At 44.4% G+C, this 23,645-nt stretch overlaps 1 protein-coding gene across 1 annotated transcript in view; it reads right to left on the bottom strand.

The window, feature by feature from the left end:
- Window positions 1–23,645, bottom strand: part of LOC102955128 (myocardial zonula adherens protein) — an 88,689-nt gene that overhangs the window by 48,581 nt on the left and 16,463 nt on the right. The window contains exons 3-8 of the mRNA XM_042988774.1: window positions 17,013–17,168; window positions 13,205–13,297; window positions 9,291–9,404; window positions 5,716–5,868; window positions 1,727–1,852; window positions 589–717 (exon numbers count right to left, since the gene is read on the bottom strand). Coding sequence (XP_042844708.1) covers window positions 589–717; window positions 1,727–1,852; window positions 5,716–5,868; window positions 9,291–9,404; window positions 13,205–13,297; window positions 17,013–17,168 — 771 coding nt within the window. The remainder of the gene's footprint in view (window positions 1–588; window positions 718–1,726; window positions 1,853–5,715; window positions 5,869–9,290; window positions 9,405–13,204; window positions 13,298–17,012; window positions 17,169–23,645) is intronic.

Genomic DNA, 23,645 nt, shown 5'->3' on the forward strand with positions numbered 1-23,645 from the left:
CCTCTTCCCTCTTCTTCTTTCCTGCTTTTTCTCTTTCCTCTCTTCCACCCCTTCTTCCTGTTTTCCACTTTCTGCCTAATTTCAGCTTCCTCCCTTCTCTAAATTGGCTTCATTATCTCAGCTCATCTCCCGCCTTCCACAGCCTACCCCCATCCCCACCCGCACACAAAGAAAATGTGGTCTCCTCCGCTCTGCCATATGAGAGAAAAGCCAACATTTCAGATGCATGCCCAAGAAACAGCACACTCAGGGTGTTGATGTAACATTTAAATAAGGTTTGGTTACTCAATGAGTAAACGAAATTCACGCCTGGGACCCCAGCAAAGCAGGGTGCTAAAATATTAATTTTTATAAGTCATTACAGGTGGAATGTTTTTTAAAGCATCAAAATAATTACCAATGAGAGTTCTGTTGGACTTCATGCTTTTCTTACAGCTTTGTCTTTCCTGTTTAAATCACAAATCGGAGGGATGGGAGGGATGGGTGCTGAGGGCTTCTCACACCTTCAGACAGGACTGCAGGGGACTGCAGAGACGGGGTAGGGGGGTCTGGGCAAGTGGGTGCTGGGCCAAGAGCAGTGTCTGTTACCTTTTCCATGCGCTCAATCAGCCTGTCCAGCTCTCCAATCTTCTGGTCCTTCTCCTCTAGGCTGATCTCCGCCGCCTCCATCTTTTTATTGGCTTCTTCAATAGCTTTCAGAAAACTATTGGTTTCTTCCTGCAAAAGAAGCACACCATCCTCAGCACAGCCATGGAGTCTAGGTTAGCCTGCTAACTAGGGTCCAAATGGTGCTGGCCTTGCTAAATCATGTCTCTTTAAAAGCATAGCCTTGGGGCTTAGCAGTGTTGTGAACTCAGATCATGAACTCAACTCCCATGATTCTGGTTCTCATACGTAAATAAAGAAACATCATGTGGCCTTTTAACGGGCCTAGTTATATTTTCTCCTTTCTCCCTACCTGAGTCCTTATGTCTGAAAAAAGAAAGAAGTCTACAGATGTTCTTTCTCCCTTGACTGGATGCTTGAAGGGTCACTGTATTTGCCCACAGTGCAAAGTGGAGCAGGGGCCACATGTGGAATTGAATGCAGAATGTCCAGACCGTTCTCCCACAATGCAAAGCACCAACTCAGTCAATCATTCAGACATCTACTGAGCTTTAAGAACACAAGATAAGGCAGCCACGGACTCCCTGCCTTCAAGGAACTTGTACTCTCTCCTAGAGAACCCAGGATGGGAGACGGACAGTCCAACTCCAACAACAGGAACAACAGGATGCCGCAGCAAGCAGCGGAGAGAGAGCAGGGGTTCCCAAAGACAACGGACACTTCTAGTGAACGGAAAAGATTTCACTCACCAAGAGGGTGGCATTTTCAAGGCCTTTCAGGAGCTTAGGTGGGAGCAAGGGCAGGGGAGGAGGTTATTTCAGGTGGAGAGGAGCAGGCGGAGGGGGGAAGGGCGTGGCTGCAGGTAAGTCAGGGACCTGCCGGGAGGCTGGCTGGAGTGTACTTGGAGGCAGAGACTGGGGGCCACTGTGGGAAAAGAGGGGGATGAGCAGAGGAAGGGAGGGAGAAACGGGGGAGGGAGTGAGCAAGTGAATAAACAACCTGCCCCTCGCCCGTGTTAGAGTCCACGGACTCCCCTCCAAGCAGAAGCCCTGCTACGCAAGCCTCGCCAGCAATAACCCGGCGCTCCCTGCTGCCTCCTGGGCAGCTGTGACATACACACCAGCAGAGCCTCCTTCTCGGCACTGTGCTTCCGCTGCTCTTCCTGCAGCTTCTCCTCGTACTGGCTGTACAGCTTCTTGGTCATCTCTCGCATCACCTCGGCGTTGGCTTCCTGGGAGGATTCCACCTACGGAGACACGCATCTCAGAGCTCCAGCTCTTGCAGGTTCTGGGGAAACCAGCACCTTCTGCACCATGTGTGTCACCTGTGGACACGCTGGGGTGAACCCCCGGACCAAGACTCTGCGGGAGACAGAAGCAGCAGGAGCTAACGGGAGAGGGACCCCGTTGGGAGGAAGGGAGAGGGCCAGTGGAGGGGCAGAAAAACAAAGAGCAGTACCTCACACTATGGTATCAGGACAAACACATTCCACACAAGTGATGCTTTCACAAGACAGAAACATACCTAAGTATCAGCCCTGGTTCCCAAATTTAGCCTTAAATTGAATTCTCTCGAAAATGTGTCCATGATTTGCTAGCTTCTTAACCCCTTTTTCTTCAATGACTTTTCCTGCCTAATGTCTTTTGATCCTGAAGTTTTATTATCTTTTATTCTATCGATTTCAACAAACTTTTTCTCTGGATAATATTTCCATGCCCTAACTGGCATCAAAACGACAAGCTTTTTTAATTCTCAAGTATTCTGTTGTGGGCCCAAAAATCAGTACATTATTAGAATTGGGTCAGAGTGTGATAAATTATAAAATTAAAAAAAATTCATGGGGTGCCTGAGTGGCTCAGTCGGTTAAGCATCCAACTTCAGCTCAAGTCATCATTTTGCAGTCCATGGGTTTGAGCCCTGCATCGGGCTCTGTGCTGACAGCTCAGAACCTGGAGCCTGCTTCAGATTCTCTGACTCCCTCTCTCTCTGTCCCACCCCACTCACACTTTGTCTCTGTCTCTGAAAAATGAATAAACCTTAAAAAAAAATTCAAAGGTTATCTGTAGAAGGAAGGAAGGAAGGAGTAAGAGAGGAAAGGGAATATTACAGATACAGATATTCTATTTTTGAACATACTGTTTTGTAGATTTGACTCTGAATCACATAAACTGTTTATCTGTTAGCAAAAAAAAATTAAATTCCAAGAAATTACCTACCAAGACCATTCGATGGGCAAAGAATAGTCTTTTCAACATACAGCACTGGGACAAGTGGATAGCCATATACAAAAGAATGATGTTAGAAACCTAACACACCATATCCAAAAATTAAGTCAAAATGGATCAAAGGTTTAATCATAAAAGCCAAAACTATAAAACTCTTAGAAGAGAACATAAGGTCAATCTTTCTGACCTTTGATGAGGCAATGGTTTCTTAGATATAACACCAAAAGCACATGTGACAAAAGCTAAATTGAGGGGCGCCTGGGTGGCTCAGTCAGTTAAGTGTCTGACTCTTGATTTCAGCTCAGGTCATGATCTCCTGGTTTGTGGTTTCGAGCCCCAAAACGTGTTCTATGCTAACAGCACAGCACAGAGCCTGCTTGGGATTCTCTCTCTCTGCCCTTCCCCCCAGGCTCTCTCGTTCTCTCAGAATAAACAAATAAACTTTAAAAGTTAAAAAAATATATAAATAGAAAGACTTCATCAGTATTTAATATTAAAACTTCTGCGCTTCAAAAGGATACCATCAAGAAAGTGAAAAGACAACCCAGATAGAGAAAAGATCCGCAAATCACATCTCTAATAACTTGTATCCAGCATATATAAAAAAATGTACAACTCAATAATAGAATATAAATAATCCAATTTTAAAATGGGCAAAGGAACTAATGGGTATCTTCTTTGGGAAGATACACAAATGACCTATAAGCACAAGAAATATGCTCAACATCATCAGCTATCAGGGAAACACAAAACCACAAAGAGAGAGCACTTCACACCCCTAGGATGGCCACAAGCAGTGAGACAGTAACAAGTGTTGGTGAGGATGTGGAGAAATCAGAATCCTAGGCTGCAAGTGTATTTCTAGATTATTTTTCAAACTGTTTGGCTTTTTTCCCCCACCGTGTGCACCCGGTACTTAAAATTTTGTTATGTCAGAGAAGCCAGGAGGCCTCTGAAGACATGCTGCCCACATGAAGTTGAAGCTGTCCCATTAGTACGCTGGTCCAAGAGCACCTAGGAAACACTTCAGTTCATATAAGAAAGCTGGAGTCAGCCTTTCTACCTTGTCCTTCCCCAAATACTGCATTTGGAAACATTTCTACTTGATCTGGGGAACACTAAGCCAGATCAGGCTAGTGTTTATGTGCAGTTCCAGCTTAGGAGATAAAAAAAAAAAAAAAAAAAAAGCCAGCAGAATTGTGGGTGAGCAGGGCAAAGGCTGGAAGCGGCTGGTGTTTGCTTTCTGGATATGTAACTTCTGGATAAGGAAGGTATACTTCAACCTCAATGGGTTACATGACGTTTATTTGTAAGATTTGACAAAAGTCTCTCTTGGCGCCCTCTAATTCAACCTTCTCCATCACTGGAGAAGTTCTGCTGCAAGGGCCACAAAATGGGATATCCTGAACAGCGATTATCATCAGCTGGGAGACACACAATGTGTCCTGCACCCCATCTCCACTGCGCACACAGACTTCTAGAAAGGGCTCTGTCCCTCCTGTCCTGCTCTGCATCTAGGTCGTGTGAAATAGTCTGAGTCCTGCAACTCTTTCTGTGGGGGTTGGGAACACTAGTGAAGCACAGCATCAGCCTCTAAAACAGGCAACTGAGGATGAGACGTAGCGTAGAGGCTTGGTCTCCGTGGAAGCAGCCAGACCACCACACTGCCTAATGATGTCCCTGGACGCCTGACACCACACCGTCCTGGAACACACAGGAACGTACAGGGCAGACATGTATGGTACGCACTGAATACATGCTAGTGGGATGAACGACTGGATCAAGACCCTAAGCTGAGAAAAAGACTTAAAACAGTAATTTTGGAGTTTTTCAGCAACACATCCCTTTTTTTCAAAGTAACTCTTACTCAGAAATACAATATATGAAATAACAAAGAGATGAGCCGCCCTGCTTGAAGCAAAGCAAAGAGGAGCGGATCTGCTCTAGAGCTACCTGGTCAGGGTGGCTGGGTTGGGCCAAGTGGACTGTGATGGCATGAACCCGTGGGATGAGAATCACTTTGACTACACAGTGCAGGGTGGCAGCCCCCCGCCCCATCCGAGGCAGCCCACACAGAAGGGGGCCACATGACCACATGTCCCAGTTCGTCTCCCTGAATCAATTCTTAATAGCACCACCTTTCATTCCCAAATGTATTCTGCTTTGAGCAATGAATTATATGGATGTATTATCTATGAGGCATGCTCCTCCAGGACTGCCTAATGCTGTGTGGAACGCATTTTAAAAACCACATACTTAAGTAAAAACAAATTCATTCCGGAAATAATTTGCTGAGTGAATCCTATGAGCCATTCTCGGGTCTGCTCCTGCCAGTGGGTAGGAATTCAATCTTGTGTCAAACGTGGAAGGGGCACTAAAACCTCCAAGGCATTAGAAGCCCAGCTGAGGAATAAGCCCAGCCTGGTGGGCAAGAGGAACACTGTCCAGAGCCATTGGTCACCCATCAGTCTTCTTCCTGCATGCTCTTAGGCTCTTTATTATCAAACCAGACAGAAAAACCTAGAGATATCAGAGCAAATCTAAACAGTGGGGATTCTGAAGTCCTAGGTCTGTGGGCACCCCCAGTGCCCTCTCCATATGAAATAGCAGTGCCATGGTGACTGTCTCAGCAGCCCTAGAGGCCACTGGGGCCAGGAAGGAGTGCCCACTTGGGAGTATTCATGGTGCACCCCAATCTGGACTGACAGTAGGGAACACAGAAACCCCCTCGGTGCCTTCAAGCCATGCCCAGTGGAGCTGGCCACTAAAGGGAAGGAAACGCCAACTAAGAAAACAGAGAAAAGGAGATGGAATGTTGAGGCTAAGAGAGAGAAAAAGGAAAGAAGAGAAGGGTCAGGCGGAAGTCTCTGCCTCTACACGTTACCCTCATTTTCAGCAGCTGGTTTTCAACTTGCGCTGCCTCCAACTGCCTCTGCTTTTCCCGCAGCTTGTCCATGGATGCTTCATAGGTCTGCTGCAGATTTCTGATCTGGTCCTTAATGTTGCTATTTTCCAAAGTAACATCCACGAGGGTTTTCTAGTGGGATGAAAAAAAAGCAAAACCAGATCTGGTGGTGTGAGACGATATGGCCAAGTCATGCACCAGGACATCCCTTTGCCATTAACCATTGAGACAGATGTCAGGCCCCAACAGCTGCAAGCCGGGACCCTGGTGTCTAAGGGGCTGTGGGTTCCCCCATACCATGGTCAAGAGGTCTGCAGCTCTGTAGTCAAATGGGCCAGCGAGCATCCCCCATGATACCCCACAACCTCTGCCCACACCGCTTGCCACTGCTTAGGATGGACGGAAATGAATCAAAAGGGAGACTTTCCAAGGAAAAGTATTCATAACCCATCATTTCACATGGAAAAAAATGGGTTGGAAAATCGTGGACAGAACAATCCTATTTTGAAAAGGAAAACGTATAAGCATGTGTTCAAATGTGTTTATGCAGAGAAAAAAATTTTTAAAGACTAGGATGCATATCACCAAAATCCAAATAGTGGTTATCTGTGTCATAGGATTATGAAGGATATTTATTTCCTTCCATGTGTCTTCTGTATCTTTCAAATTCCCACAACGAAATAAAACAAAACACATGTTTTGTAGAATGAAGATACTCCCCTTTTCCCTTAAAGAGGCTGTCACTTCTGTACTCAGAGACCCCCAGCCAGGACAGCCACTGTGTGGTTGAGGCTCCTGTTGTGCCAGCAAATGCTTCACCTTCTCCTCTTAGGCACAGAAGGGTGGCAATGAAGGAGTCACAGAGAACAGAGTTTGGTGACTCAGACAAGGGCCGCAGAAGTGTCAAAAGCCCGTTGATTATTACTCCGGGCCACCCACCAGATTCAGAGTGATTATACTGATAATTGCTATTTAATGCTTTAGGTTCTATCTGGTTAACTGTCTGTACAGAGAACAACTTCCATAACCCAGAATTCTTACCACTGAGCCTTAGTTATGGGCATTATCTAACACCTCCCCAAATCATGTTCAACTGTCAGGCAGAAGATCCGGAGACTGGTGTTGGACACACATCTCAACACTTTTGTCCTTTTTGTAGATGATCAGTCTCTGAAGCCTCCTCAAATCCTTAGCCTCCAATTTGGATAAAAAGCCTCCCATTCTTAAACTGACTTTAATCAAGAGCAAGGATTTTGGATGGTGGTACAAAGGCATTAAAGAAAATAGAGAAGCCATTTGGAAGCACAGAATCAGAAAAATATTTGAGCTGCAAGGGGCTTTAGAAACCACCTGACCTGGCCCAACCACGCCCTCTCCAAGGCCCACCGGCATTATAGATACAACTCCTGTACTCACGAACCTACATCTGGACCAAGAGGCCAAGGCTCTAAGTCATGGTTCTGCCACGAGGCAGACACCCTGTTCAAGTCATTTCTCTGCTGGCCTCGGTTTATTTATCCATAAAACAAAGGGACTGGAGATCATCTCAACAGTTCCTTCCACTTCCAACATCCTATGAAATCAAACCAACAGTCTGGTCTCTCTGTCAATAAAAATGAAAACAGAAAGACTGGCAATGGAAGAGGTCAGGGTCTTGCAGAAATAAGATGACAACTATCTTCAGATCTCCTGTCTGTTAGATGATGCCTTTCTTTTCTCCATTTTCTCTTTCCCCTTCTGCTTCTAACTTTTAACAATAATTTTTAATCTTTTCATTATAAAGCTCTGCTGTTTGCCCTGGGCCAAGACACTGGATCACAACTAGGAACCAGTCAGGGTCCCTGGGTTATAGGTGACAGCTGACAGCCGGCCTCTGAAGTAAATGCCTGGGGTACCAGTGAGAATGGCAGAGCAGAAGTATGGCAGGGACGAAACACCAGTAAAGGAGTATCAATGCAGACCAGGTCTGATCTCAGATGAGGTACAGCACTTCCTGGATGGCCAGGAATGAGAAGATGTCCAAGAGAGAAGGAAAGGGAGCCTTTCTAAGACCAGTTGATGGCCGGAGAAAGGGAAAAACAAAGGCTTCTGAATAAACTAGAGCCAGAGTAGGGGTTGGCCTGAGGTGGGGGAAAACTGGCATGCACTAAGAAGGAACAGGAAAAGGGTGAGGCTCAGAGACCCAACCAGAAATGGCCTCCCAGGGGAGCCTGGGTGGCTCGGTTGGTTAAGCGTCTGACTCTTGGTTCTCACACTTCGTAAGATCGAGCCCCACATCAGGCTCTGGGTTCCTTAGAGCCTGCTTGGGATTCTCTCTCTCCCTTTCTTTCTTTCTGCGCCTTCCCCATTGTGCTGTCTCAAAATAAATAAAAACATACAAAAAAAAAAAAAAAAAAGAAGAAGAAGAAGAAAGAAAGAAGAAAATGTTCTCCCAGACCAATCCAAACACAACGCCCACCCAGGCCTACTGCCGGACAGTGGCCTCGCTTCGCGGTTGGTACTACTGCCATAACACTTGTTGTTAGGGAATAGTCGGTTCATAGGGAAGTGGATAATCCCAACATGAAAATGTGCGTGCTTATCTGATAAGTTATTTATATAGAACCGGAAAGGATAGGAAATAGCTGTGGAACCTTTAAGAGGAGGGTAAAAAGATAAAAGCCACATAAACTTGGAGGAGAGGCAGAAACTATTGTTTACATATTTGGAAGCTAAAGCCAAGGGAAGCTGTTTCTGGTGAACGTAACACTTTGTTCTGAACAGTTTCAAGTTAATTTGCATAGGACATAGAGGACTCAGTTGGAAGGGTAACAATGGGTAACACTGGAGAGGTTAACTCCTAGCAAATCAGATTAACCACGAGAGCAATCCTCTGGAAGTGAGTTAAAAGCACAGTCTTTCTCTTCCCTGTCTGGTGCTATACGATGTTCTTTGGAACGCACATGATTTCTTTTACTGGAAAATAATTTCTGGGGCACCTGGCTGCTTCAGTCAGTTAAGCTTCTGACTCGATTTCAGCTCAGGTCATGATCTCACAGTTCGTGAGTTCAAGCCCTGCATTAGGCTCTGCACTGACAGTGTGGAGCCTGCTTGGGATTCTCTCTCCCTCTCTCTCTGCCCCTCCTCTGCTTGCTCCCTCTCCCAATAAATAAACTGGGAATTTATTTTATTATTGGGTGGAATATCCTGTAACACTGGGGCTGCAAAGAGCAGGAGCTGCTGTGCTATTTAAGGCACTGACACTTATGACCACCGGGGCACCTCCTGGAGAAAGTGACACCTCTGTGTGCAACTCAGAATCTGAACCCCCATTTTAATGATGGCAAAGACAAATGCAGCCCAAAGGTTTAGAGTCTCAGCTTGGAAGCGCCTTCTTTAACTTCTTTCTCCGGCTTCCTAGCAGGGTCTTTACTGTGGCCATGCTTGAAGGAACTGAATAATGAACTGAGGACATCCCGTGGCTTACTCTTCTACAAAGGCACAGGGCCCACGTGTGGTTCAGCGTGCTCACCCTGTCACAGAGGGCACCGGTCTAACAGTGAGCAGATGGGTACCTGCAGGCCGATGGAGTCCGATGCTAAGGCTGAGTTCATGGCATTGAAGCTGTCCAGGGCCGACGACTGTGTCTGGATGTGATTCTCCAGATACTCCTGCTGAGCCTGTGAAACCTGGACAGGATGTCAAGTGGTTACACAAAACCATATATACCAGCAACAATCTTAGGTTAGGCCGGAACCTTCTCCTGACGGGAGCCACATCCATTTCAGTGATGTGTCAAGTACAGCTTAAAAATACAGTATCAACATCTGCATGACCCGAAGAGAAGACAGACAAGAACGCCTTTCCTTTGTATAGTATTTACACGTTCACCCGCGGGGCCTCACTTAGTCCTCACAACATCGTGCAGCAGCCGGAACATCCCCTTTTATACTGAGGAAACAGAATCAGAGTTAAGGGATTTGCTCCCCAACAGCTGAGCAGTGGCACAGCTGGAACGAGAACCCAGGTCCAATACCTTCTCGGGCCATCTTGCTCTTTCTCCTCACCACAAAAAGAACACACTCGGGGCTCACGCAGTCCTAAGAGTTGTTTCGTGGCTGTTGCTGTGTTACCTTTGTTGGGCGTGTATGTTGAACGTGTTTGAGACTGTTTCATCAGAGACAGTTCCACCCCACCAGTCCCAAGATAGACCTTAAAGGAGGGCTGGACATACAGAAGCAGGGAGGCAGAACTAGGGGGTGAGGGTTCCGGGCAGGCTCAAGGGTAGAGCCCTGTGCGGTGTGTGGGAGCCACAAGCAGGCAGAAATGACAGAAGAGGAGGTGCGCTCCAAGAGTGGGAGGCAGAGTTGACACGGCAGACCAGGACCAGGAGCGTGTGGCACGTTCTTGTTCACGGGCGTGTTCACACAGCAGGAATTTAGGAATCTTATTCCGGCTGTGGAATATGGTGTGGCCTGGAGGAGGAGGAGACTATAGGCAGAGAGACGCGTTCCCACGACCATTCTCACAAGAGAAAATGAGGGTGTGCCGGAGACGGTCATGGAAAGCCAGGGGCAGAGACTATTTGTGCATCTATTGCAAATCCCATCCCCTGGCTTTAATTACAGATGTTGACGTGTGTCAGTGGATGGCAGAGTGAAATTTCCACAAGTATGTGAGAATTTCCCAAGTGTCCTCCCACAAGCCAGTGAGAATGGGCTAGGTGGGTATGTTTACACAGCCCCACGCCTATCGTCAAGGCAGCGGGTCTTACCTAAGCAGACCATCTCGCAGCCAAGCCCTCGCAGCCATATGCTAAACCCTAATGCACGACTGATGTACCTATGCTTCCTTCCTGCAGAAACTAATTTTTATGGAAAGTAGGTCATATATGCATGGGCTTTTGTTCTTCAACACTGTGAATTGCAAATATAAAAAAATTGTTTTTCTCACAGGCATTAGTTTGTTTAAACCACAGGAATGTTATTTTTTCTTAAATCTGTAATACATCCACACAGTTCAAACACTTACAAAGTATAAAAGGTACACATTCAAATACATCTATCACTCCCATCCCATCTACTCAGGCACCACCTTGCCCACTCTGATCTTTAATCAGGAATCACAATTATTGAGAGGCACCAGGGGGTTCAGTTGGTTAAGCATCTAACTTCAGCTCAGGTCATGATCTCGTAGTTCAGGGGTTCGAGCCCCCTCATCGGGCTCTCGGCTGTCAGCACACAGCCTACTTTGGATTCTCTCTGTCCGCCCCCCTCTCAAAAATAAACATTAAAAAATAAAAAGGAATCAGAGGTCCCTGGGTGGCTCAGTCGGTTGAACATCCAACTTTGGCTGACACCCTGTGAGTCTGAGCCCCACACTGGGCTCTGTGCTGACAGCTCAAAGCCTGGAGCTTACTTAGGATTCTGTGTCTCCCTCTCTCTCTGCCCCTCTCGCTCTCGTGCTCACTCGCTCTCTCTCAAAAATAAACATTAAAAAAAATTAAGTTTCTGGATCATCCTTCTAGTAACTACTTTTGCACCCGCAAAACTAGCTAAACACTTATTTTCCCCTTCTGTTTTACGTAAGTGGTGGCTCACTGTAGGTATTTTCTTGTAGCTTGCTTTTTTTTTTTTTACCATCCACTCTGTATCTTTGAAATCTTTCCATATCTGTTTTTGAAGAGCTTACTTGTTCTTTTTATTCTCTCCTCTCCCCCCCACCTCCTCCCCACCTTCTTTTTAAATTCTGCATATTCTACCGTAGGGTCACAATTTATTTTACTTTCCCCTTCTTCATGGATGTTTAGGTTTCCAATCTCATTACTGTTACAAACAGTGCTGTGATAACTACTTTCACACATAGGTCATTTCACAACGTGAGAGTTTATAGAGTATGTTCTTAACGGAATTGCTGAGTCACAGGATATAGGATGTGGCAGATACGGCCATTTTGCTGTCCCTGGAAGTACTACACAATGACATCCTATCCAGCCATCTGACTGTTTCTCCACAGCACTGCTAACGATGTCTTGTCCTGTTCCTGCAGGTGTGCTGATCTCATAGGTAAAAGTTCCATCTCAGGCTGGTTTGCGTCTGCATCCCTCTTATTGGGAGTGGGGTTGAGCATCCTGTCAGACACTGAAGAACTCTTCACCTTCATCTTGCTGTAGGTTACTTGTAACAAATATTTTGCCTATTTTTATGGCTTGTGGCCTTTTCTTCTTGATGCCTGGGCACTTTTTTGAATACTCAGAAACTTAGCCTGTTATCTAGGAGATGAAGGGCAAATCACTTTTCCTAGGTTTGTCCTTGGATTTTGACTGGTGGCCCTGCCAGCACACGTCTTTTATGTCAGCATAGTCGAAATTACCAAACGTTTCTCTTATGGTCCTGAGATTTCATGTCAGAGTAATAAAAAGCCTTTTTCACCCTTAGACTATAAGAGAATTCAAATATATTTTCTTCTGGCACTTTTAAGTTTTACCTTCAATATTTAAATCTTTGACCTCTTTGGAATTTATCTAGATGTAAGTCTGTCCTAACAGCATATGCTGACTGGTCCATTTTCCTCCCTTTATTTGAGATGCTGCATCTATAATATACTGGGGTAAATTTCTGGGCTTTTTCATGGATGCTTATTTATTTATGTGCCAATGTGATACTCTTCTAATCTCTGACGGTCTCTCAGTTTCTTGTAATATTAATAGAGCTAGTCTCCCTCGCTGTATTTTTCCCCCCAGAATTTCAACTGTTCATATTTATTTTCTGTATACTTTGGAATCACCTAGTCCAGCTGTAAAAGCACAACATAAAATAAAAATCTGTTCATATTTTTATTGGGTTACATTACATTTGTATATTAACCTGAACAATACTGACATCTTATGATGTTGGTGTTCCCCGTCTTAGCACATGGTATGTCTTTCCTCTTGTTAGAGTTTACTCCTAGGTATCTGGTGGTTTTCTGTTGCTCTTATTACTTCTAACTGGTTGTTTTTTGTATGATGAAGTCCATTTGTTTGTATCTATTAATTTTTTTATCCTGCTACCTTACAAAATTATTTTTTATAGTAGTGTTTTTTTCGTTGGTTCACTTGAGCTTTCTGGGTATATGATCATATAGTTTGTAAACAGTGACAGCCTTACATCTACCCTCCCAGTTTTTATACCACTAAATTTATTTCTCTTGTTTAGTTCCATTGGCTAGTTCTTAGGTACAATGTTAAATAGTAACAATGATAGCTGGCTTCCTTGTCTTGTTCCTGACTCTACAGGGAATGCTTTGAAGGCAAAAATTATTCTTGCCACAAAAAATATTCCTCAAAATAATAAGCTTAATTCTGTGATAAAATCTCAGTTCACTTAAAATAGGATGCCATTCACAAAGAACATCATAAACTCAGATATGTTCAGGTACCAGCCACTGGGAGGGAGTTCTAAGACCTATCATCCTTCCATATTTCCAAGTCACTGGGACATTGACTTACTGACAGTTCCTGGGTGAGCTGTCGAATCTTCTGTCTCATTTCGTCGTAGTCTCCATACATTCGCTTCCTTACTTTTTCCAAAGTGGCTCTCACCTGCAGCCCACAAAGATGCTGGTTAAAGATCAAGTTATAACACTTTTACATAAGACTGCCAAAACCCTAACTTAAGGGTTTTAAGAAACCCTAATGGGAAGACGGGCCCACACACACAAAAAACACACACACACAATTTTAAGTATGACATTAGGGAGATTAAGGGAGAAAAATCATCCTCACATCTAGTTAAGAGCCAGTGGTATTGTCCAAATAATAACAATGATAATAAATATGTACTATGATTGTATATAATTATTAATAAAGATTAATTACTAAATAATAAGCTCTGAAGAAAAAATGGTTTGTTGAAATTCACCTATCACCTATTAAACCACATTCAGGTAAGATTTACCTCTTTTTATTTTTTTTTTCTTGATTTACCCTTCTTTCTATTGCTTATTTTTGTAAGTACAAAAATTTTAACAAGTTGACTCTATAAACAGGCAGCTAAGAGGAATCAAAAATCCAAAAAGCAAAAAGCAACTTCTAATTTTCTCTATCTCCACTCTGACCAACAAAGAGCAATTAAATACCTGGGATGTACAACAGGGAATTAGGAGCCTAGAAAGCCCATAAATTTGAACATCAGTTCTTCGATAATCACAATAAGGCATGAAATAGAACAAAAGTCAGGGTGACCCCTAACATCTGTTTACATAATCATTGTTTAAGTTTTTTCTATAGTAGCACTTCTGGAGTGGTAAGGAGAGCCTTACAAATTTTGTAAATAAAAGCAAAAAACCTTGTCCCTGTCTCCTCCCTTCTTCTGCTACCCCTCTGATGGAGAACTCAGGAATCCTCCAACAGAAAAGAAGCCCCAAGGCATCTGTGCGGCTCAGTTGGTGAAGTGTCCACCTTTTGGTTTCAGCTCAGGTCATGATCCTGCCATTGAGCCCTGCATCAGGCTCTGTGATGAGTGTGGAGCCTGCTTAAGATTCTCTCTCTCTCTTTCCCTCTCTCCCTCTCCGCCTCTCTCCTCTGCTCTCACTCTCTCTCTAAAATAAATTTAAAAAAATTTTTTTTAATTAAAAAAAAAAAAGGAAAAGAGGTCTCAAGGGAGCCCTCTATAGGGAGGCTCCAGAACTTCCAATGCCAGAAGGGCTCAAAGGCAGCAGTTGGTTGGAATAACCAGTGTGCTGGGGACAGCATGGGGAGACTTCACCTTGAAGCTGCATTTGCACAGCTAGCACATGGCTTTAAATCAGACTGCATGTTTATTCGGGGTGACTGCATATTGGTAAATATTTCAGTAGGGGGTGCAGGAGAGGGGGGTGCAAGGCAAGAGGCCAAGCCTTCACTAGATGAATTCTGATAAGAGTCTACTTTCTTCCTGTCCTCTACAAACATTTTAGAAAAATGAGACCAAAAACACAGCTCTTCACTCTGGGTAGACAGAATGGCTTTCACTGTGGCCCTGAGTTGGCTCTGGTACTGCTCACCAGTGGGGACTGGGGGAGCTGGGTGGCAAATACTGCAGGAAGCTAACTGGGCCAGAGTCACTCATGGCAAGAAAGAACAAACAACCCCATAAACATGCTTAGGGATGAGCCAGCGCGAGATTGATCTGAAGCCAACTATAGAAGGTGGAACCTGGAAATTAATTTTTTAATGGAGGCTGGCAATTCAGGTCAGAACCACTCCTGTGACCTAGGCACATGTCACCCCTGGTTCACAACCAGCCTCCACCTGCTGTTTTTGTCTTGGGCAAATGGCAAGTCTCAGCCTTGTTTAAAAGGCTTACGTCTGAAGCACTGCCATGTTATCTGAGGACTTTAAGTAAGGAGGGACTAAGTATTTCTGTGAGAAAAATACTGGAGACTAGGAATGTTCAAGTTGCTCTTATATATGAAAATCAGGAATGATATATTCTGAATGATTACAAATTGTATTCGGGGGTAGGATGACTAGGGATTTGAGATAACACATGTCCTATGCATTTGTGTATGTCTATAGCTCATTTCGCTTTTATTTTCTCTATTAAGCATTTATTATACTACTTTTAATCAAGACAAGATTATGTTTTATTCCTTTTAATTATACAAATACCCATATCTTTCAAGACATGAAAGAAGGTGTCCAACAGTTATTTTTAATATTTGATCAGAGACGTTCTTTTAAAAAATCCATAAAAAGTTGACAACATGACTTTGTATCTTGTCTGCAAACGCACCAAATAAAATGGGGTGTGCAGGTTTTAAAAGAATTTTTTAATATTTATTTATTTTTGAGAGAAAGAAAGAGAGCACGAGTGGGGGAGAGTCAGAGAGAGAGGAAAACACAGAATCTGAAGCAGGCTCCAGGCTCTGAGCTGTCAGCACAAAGCCCAACGCGGGGCTTGAACTCAAACTGCGAGATCATGAGCTGAGCCGAAGTCAGATGCTTAACTGACTGGGCCACCCAGGTGCCCCACAAAGCTGGCAGTTTTGACTTTGGTGGCCCCTTCCCAAACTCTGCAATCTACACAGGAGAAAACTGAAGCCCAGAGAGAACAAAACCTTGGCTGGGCCAAAAACAGACGTGGTACCTCTGGGGTAGGCCACTGCCCCACCTGGCTCTGTTTCTCAAGAGCACTTTCTAGGCCACAGGTTGGTGTTCAGGGCCCATGAGCATCAAAGTAACTCATGTGCTCTCTATTTAATCACACTGATTTGGAAAACAAGGGCACTGAGAAGCCAAAATAACCAAAAAGGAATGGAGATAGATGGATAGATGGATGGATGGAGGGATGGATAGATAGATAGATGGATGGATGGATGGATGAATGGAGAGAAGACAAAAAGAAATAAAAAATTTAGAAGGAAATGCTACTTAACAACTGTTCTGGTTAAATGTCAGAATTATGGATTCATAATAAAAAATGTATGGATTCATACATTTTTGTATTTCCATTCTTTCTTCAAAGAGTGTGTAATTAAGAAGAAATGGAATATTAAACACAAAGAAATGACATTGATTGGCCTAGGACGGACTGTGTCTAGTGTGGTTGACTTCTCAGCATCTGTTTGAACATAATTAATTGGTCTGAACCAGCCATCATCATCAATCTCATTCTCCTAGGCAGGGGATCCATCCAGCGATAGATTTGGGAATGGGCATGTGACCCAGTCCTGGCCAATGAGACATGAGGAGAAGCCTAAAAGAGGGCCTCTAAAAAGAAACCAGAGATAAGCAGCCTCTTCTCTTCCTCCAGACGCCATCACATGCTCAGATGATGTCATGAGCCTGAGGATGAAGGAGGAAAGAACCGAGAGAAACTCAGAGAAGTAGGACTGGAGACTGGACGCGCCCTGCCTGGAGCCCACCCACCCCTGGACTTAGCCCCACATGACACAAATTTCCTTTGTCGGCTTTTCCGTTACTTATGGTGAAAAGCAACTGAATTTATAGTTTTCCCAACTTATATATTAAGAGAATATCCAATGTGATAAGAAAAATCGCTTAAAAGCCTCTGTATCATTCATGGAAGGGAGTCATTTGGTCTCCTGAGTACCCCTGCTTAGTAACATCCAGAAGTTCACTCGGTACCTCAGTGCAGAATTACATCCGTATTTTTAACATTACCATAAAGATATGTAGAAATATTTCCACCCAAAACGGCGACGCTAGGAATTCTTCCAAAATGTCTTAATACGTTCACATCGATGCTTCTGACTCCACCTTCTCACATGCTACAAAAAGAGGATAAACAAACAAAAGTCCTTAAATGACTCACGTCTTTGATGTAGTTCATCTCTTCTTTCAGCTGATTGGTGGACCACCCATACACCACCATTTCTTTCTGTTCGTTGGGATCTGATCTCCGCACGACACCGTAGACAACACCCTGGGGAAGTTTCCTGGTCGGTTCTCCATTGCTTAAGTCAGGACGCTAAGAAGGTGGAAAGGAGAAAAGGGTAATGATCATTTAGGCCTCGTGGAAACAGCTGTGATAATGGGTGCACCATATATGGCTACGCGGGCTGTGCTGGCACAGAGGAGCCCAGTGGCAAGGAGAAACAGGGGAAACCCTGCCTGCTAGCTGTTCTCCCACTGGCACCCAGCATGGGTGGAGCCAGCCTTTTACTGTAGAGGAAGGGTACCTTTCTCAAATTTCTACAGAAACCCTAACCACCCACCCAAGAGTGGGCACCTTGCCCCGGAGCAGGGCACCTTTCTGATTCTTACAAAGGTGCCAGACAGACCTGTGTTGTCCATCATGACAACATCAAGTGCCTGCATTCTCACATTCCTAGTAAGCTGGTAATGCTGCTTTTCCCCTGATCTCGGTTCCTCCGTGTGCCCTCAACCTCATCACAAAACACATCACTTGCAATACAGGAGGCTGAGATAGTGGGAGAAGAATGTGGGCTGCCCCCTGGCAGCCACATTATCCCCTGAGGTCAGGACTGACTCTGGAGCCCGCTCTGAGAAAAGGAGGTGGGGGTGAGTACACAACCTGCTGTGACCATTCATGAAATATTTCTGAAAAACCAGGCAGAGGCAGCATGACTTCACTCCAAAACCATCTTCCTGTGCCTTACTTCCTTCACCTGAAGCTTTGCTCAGGGTTGAAATGCAAATACGCTCGGGAAGGCGTAACATGGCCAAGTCCCAACACCCATGTAGACTATGAAGGCTCAAGAAGTGGGAGAAAGGGAACTTAAGATCTGTTCAGCCTCTACTATAGGTTGGGTGTGCCCCTTAGTACACAGTACACCTAAGTTGTGAAGACAACCACCCTATGACGTGGCAATTGTCCTCTCCACTTTACAGCTAAGAAAAACAAAGCTCAGAGAGGTTAAATAACTTGCTGATAGTCACACATCTAGATTCAAGACCAATTCTGTGTGACACAAAGTATACTTCCCCATACTGCAGGCTCTGTTAGATGCAGGGGGATGGAGTCAGCCTCCACAGCATAGAAGGGCGAGAAAAACCCAGGGACTGAGACTTCACAGACAAACCGGCCTACGTCCTATATCCCCTTGGGCTAACCCTGGTACTTTGGCAATCACCATGCAGAAGCCTGAATTCCATAAGAGCGACTCTGCCCTCCCACTGATTTTTAAGCCACTTTTGCAAAAATTCCTTCCATGCAACTCACACCATATTTTTTGGCAGGCAAAACTGTCATTTGCATTTTAAAATCATTCATTTGTGGCAGAATGAAAATCTTGTAAGTCCATTTCTTTAAACTTTGTCAAAGAAAAGTCTAGAAAGATACATGGCAAATTATTAACAGTAATGACCTCTAAGGAGGGGACACTGGGGTGGGCGGGGATACTGGGTATCGGGGTGACTTTCAATTCTCTCTTTATACCCTTTTGTATTGTTTCTCTTTGATGGGAGCTTTTTTAAAAAAAAAAAACTAAAAAACAAAACACCCATTGCTTCCACCCTTCCATACATACTTGGTAAGACATAAGGAATTATGATGCTCTGCATTTACTTCCAGAAAATGATTCCACTTGAGGCCTTCATGTTTGGGCCCCACAGGCACTAATGTAACTCCTGAAATGTGTACATAAATTTAGATGAAGACGTTGTCAGATGGCTCTTGGTGGAATGATGAGCTGTGAGTCCAGGCCTCTGGTTTCCCAGACATAAAATTAGGAAGAGGAAAAGCTCTAATGAAACTCTCTATGTACCAGGAAACAAAAGCAAACTCTTTCAGTCAGACCCCACCCACTTCCTGAAAAACAAGCTGAGGCTGACAGAAGCAGAAATGCATTTCTGTAGAGCAAAGCCTTTCCCATATGGACCGGCTTTGAGGAAAAGGCTCAGGTGGCCGCACGCAGACCACTCTGCCTCCCTGCCCTGCCGGGACACAAGAACCACCGCCTAGGGAAGAAAACACACAAAATGTCACGGACAACACAACAAGGTCTATGAAATTCATGGACCTAACGGTTACCCACGTGAACAGATAGCGAAGATCTGTTAAGTGAAAACCAGTCATTTCCCTATTCTTGTTTTTTTTTTCTTTTAAATGTCTGTTTGTGTGTATAAAACATTGGAAAGGATGGAACCCAGACTTTTAATACCAGTGTCTTCAGTTAAAACAGGATTTCATTTTTTCCTTTATGCCTCTTAGCCAAAAAAAAAGGGGGGGGGATTATTTTTGAATGGACAGCTTTCATTTCAACTTTCAAAAAACTAAACCTAAAAGAATATTACAAAGTCAGGGACTAAATAAGAGCCCAGAGAAGGGCCATGAGGATGGGCCATTCCCCGAGGAGAGGGTTCCTGAGGCAGTGTAAGCAGAAACTGTACTGTGACGGGGACAGAGAAGAGATGTTTGCCAAGAAAGCACAGGGGATCAATATTTGTTGTCTGCTGTATTATACAGTATTTTCTTTAATCCTCACAATAACCCTACCATGTAAATATTAGTTCTTCCAAAGTGCAACATCCAAGTGCCTGAGCACATCTTCCCAAATCTAAGCTCTTCCCTTGACCACAAAGCCTTCAAAATAGCTAAGAGTCAAGAGTGAAATTGAAAGTCATGTCTCCATGCGGCAGCCCAAACCTCAGGGGCAGGGAAGCCAAGACCATGGCCCCCAGTCCAGTAGGGCTACTGGGAAGAGGCAGGCTCAGGATGGGGAGGCCCTCGTCCAGCCTCCTGGGATCCATCTTCCCCTCTGCCCTCACTGCCTCCTTTCTGTTCCTTTATCAGCAAACCTCTCCTTCTCACCACAGGGCATTATGCGGGCTATTCCCTCTGCACGCGGTGCCCACTGGTGGGCTGAAATGTCTCTCCTTCAAGGCCTCTTCAGACTGGTTAGGCCTCTACACCCTCACCACAACCACAGTGGAGTGATTATTAGTATCGTCATCTATGTAAGGCCTGCTCCCCAATCCACTGGGCCTCCTTTGTCTTCTTTTCCATCATAATCCCTGACATCTCACAGTGACAGACACTCGATGAGTTTCTCAATAAGTATTTGCTGAATAAAGAGGGAGTTTTAGAAGTTGGAAGAGGTTCTGGGGAATTTCCCAGTAACATAAATACAGTCCAGCTGAAGGGAACACCCTCTGATCTTCTTAGAGGGAGGGACAGGGAGCTGTGGTTTGCCCCCATCATAAAATCTCTAGGAGTTGCAAAGGAGCCCGAGACTGCTATCATTGTGATGAAATGTAAATAAGCTCTTGGTGAAAAATTGGAGAACACAGGAAAAAGAGAAGAGAAGAGAAGAGAAGAGAAGAGAACAAAAGGAAAGGAAAGGAAAGGAAGAAAAGAAAAGAAAAGAAAAGAAAAGAAAAGAAAAGAAAAGAAAAGAAAAGAAAAGAAAAGAAATGAAAAGAGCTGGCATGTTTGGCACTGTGACCGTGGCTGAATTTTTCTCCTCTCGGGTCCTTTAAAATATCTCCCTATAAGATAAATATTAGTTTTTTTAGGCATGATAAGAGCATTGCGATTATATTAAGAGATAGCCTTTATCTTTTAGAGAAACATGCTTAAATATTTATGATATCTGGGATACAGGGTGAAGGAAGCAGACAGGAGTACAGACAGAGCAGGACTGAGCATGGATCGAGGGCTTCAGGGCTGAGTGAAGGGTCAGTGATTTATCACATGATTCAGTTTCCTTTTGGAGATGTTTGAAAGTCTCTGTAATTAAATTTTTTTAACTTCTTTATAATGCTGCTTGGTTGATATTAAAATATCAAATTCTTAAAAATGTCCTAGGCCTAATAAAAGCCTCCTGGGTATGAAACAGTAGTAGGCAAAATTGCCTTGAAAACCAAAGCCCTAACAAATATATGAAATGAAAACAAAGTCCGTGCCAAAGAAGGGAAAAGGTAACAGCCAACTGAAATGCATCCCATAACCCCTACGTGAAATGCAGCATAATTAATAGCAGGCATAATCTATCTGTTTCGATAGAGAATCTCTCAGTTAAACTGTACCCTGGGATGTACTCAGAGCTGACAACTTACTTACATGCTCATGCCTGTAGAAAGTGCCTTAGAAAGACAGAGAAACTACAGAAAAGTTACTCCTCACCTAAATTCCTGCTGCAAGGGCTTTATCGCTGCTGGAGAACAAGGGTCAGAGAGGTAATAGGCAACCATATTTCCCAAACCGGAAATCAGAATATTTGATCTTACATGACATGAGCTCCACAATGCAGAGACTGAATCTGCCGTGTTCACTGTAGTATCCCCCATACTCGGCATAAAGAGATGCTCAATAAATACGTTTGAAGGAAGGAAGGAAGACAGAATGTTTGGAATTGGGTCTGTGACAGAAGACTTGGAGAACCTGGTCATCTGAAACACTGATCTTCACCAAGGAAGAAAATCCTTTGGTGAAGAAAGGGTCTCAGGGAAGAAGTAACAGCAGACACACAGCTTAACATAAATCCAAACCAATGGTGGTAACCCAGCCCCAGAGACCAGGACGGGCAGTGGTCACATGTCCAGTCAGCCCAAATGACTTAGATGGACCATTACATGAAGTAAATGACATGCCAACTAGAAGCTGAGTTATTTCCAAACCTTCTTGCTTTGAACCTCTCCTTCCAGCCAGAGGGCAGCAGCTGATGCAGGGACTGCTGAGCAATGAGCCAGGGGCATCCCACCCATCTTGCAGGCAGAGTGCTGGGGCCTGTCTGACCTGTGTGCCCATCCTAGAAAATTACTAGTCCCTAATCATTACTCACTTGTGACACCGTTTTGTCTCCTTGGAACAAGAACCAACAATATAGCTGAGCCGGAGAGCCTTCCCACAGCCTGGGAGAGAAGCAGGGAGGGGAGGGACAGACCAGTCTCCTCAAGGAAATGGAAATCTCTGGCTTATTAAGGTACTTGTCATTTCTGTGAATCTCAGACTGAAGAGACCATTTTATATAAAATCATCATGTCATGCTTGGACACAGACCAATAGTTTTGAATGCTTAACGATGAGAAGGAAAAGAAAATCCTCTAGCCAAGCAGAAATCCCCAAGAGACTGTAGTTCTAATAATAGTATCCTGATAGGAGGTAACTTCTTACAGATATTGTCTTCTAGCTTCTAAGCAGACAACAGCTCCTTAGGCCCAACAACTCCAGGGAAAATGAAAAGAGTATCTGGAGAAGAAAATCAGGAATTCTTTTGCTAGAACTCAGTCATAGAGTACACACCTTAGATAACCTTGACTGATAAAATATAAATATCCTAGACAGACTTTTCCTGATAGGAGAAAGTGTGCAAGTTGACATTCCCATGGCAACATGGCCATGGCACAGACCCAAGTGAGAACCGCAAATCCACCGTGTATTAGCTGCATGGCTCTGTGCTAGTTATTTACTGCACTGACTTTCAGGGTCCTGAACAGTACAGGGGGGATAACACCACCCACTTCAGAGGCTGGTTCCAGAAATACACAGAATAATGTACACAAAACCCGGTGTATGCCATGGGCCATACCAGTAGATTCTGATAGATTCTAGCATTAGTGGTGGTGTCATGTCTTTATATTTCTGAGTATCTAGGATCTTGCTAAAGTCTACGTGTTTGTCTGGATGCTTCTGTCTGTCTGCTTCCCTCTTATTGGGCCTTTTTGCTCTTTTCATCCCAGCCATCAGACTTGCTGTGACAGAGGAATGTTCACCCCTTGACTGGCCTTGTTTCTCTGCACGGGAAGACAATCACAGTCTCAGGAGGTCAGGAAAAAAGAAAAGAGAAGAGCTGTGTGGTCCAGTGGGTCTAGAAATGATACCCCACCCTTCTGTGGTGTCTGAGAAGGCTCGGGCCTGGTATACTGCTGCAGCAGCCGGCACAGCCCTGGCCTTACTTGAAATCACAGCCACTACACCTTTCCTCTTTTACCGATGGACTTCTCATATGTATTCAGTTGAATAAGGAGTTCCACAGCTAGAGAAATTTGGAAAAACAGTGACTCCAGGCTAATATTTACATTTGCTGGAAGAGAAAACTAAGGCCCAGAGATGACTCGCCTGGCCAGGCCACCATTGCGAAGGAACCAGCACTAGAACCTAGGCCTCTGCCCATCCTCATAGGGCTGCTCTCTCTGAGAGGCACGTGGAGTCCTGCACACCCTCAGCACAGCCCTGACCTCGATCTGAATCCTGGCAGGACACTCCCTCCCCTGGCAACATCCCATGATGTTGTATAAACAGTCACACCAAGGACAAGGACGAGGACTCAGCATGCTTACTCATCCAGGGCTTTTAAGGGAAAGGGGACAATAAAACTGAATGGCAAGGGTTTCCTCCTTTGAAACATTACACTGGGGTATGAAAGTTCCCCATTTTTCATACATACACCTGGACCTGCTCTCCCTCACCAGAGTTCTTAAAGGTCTAAAGAGAGACAGCTTCTTTAAAAACACAAGTCACTAAAGGACATCTACAATGGCA

This window comes from Panthera tigris, chromosome B3, assembly GCF_018350195.1.
Source record: "Panthera tigris isolate Pti1 chromosome B3, P.tigris_Pti1_mat1.1, whole genome shotgun sequence".
NCBI lineage: Eukaryota > Metazoa > Chordata > Mammalia > Carnivora > Felidae > Panthera > Panthera tigris.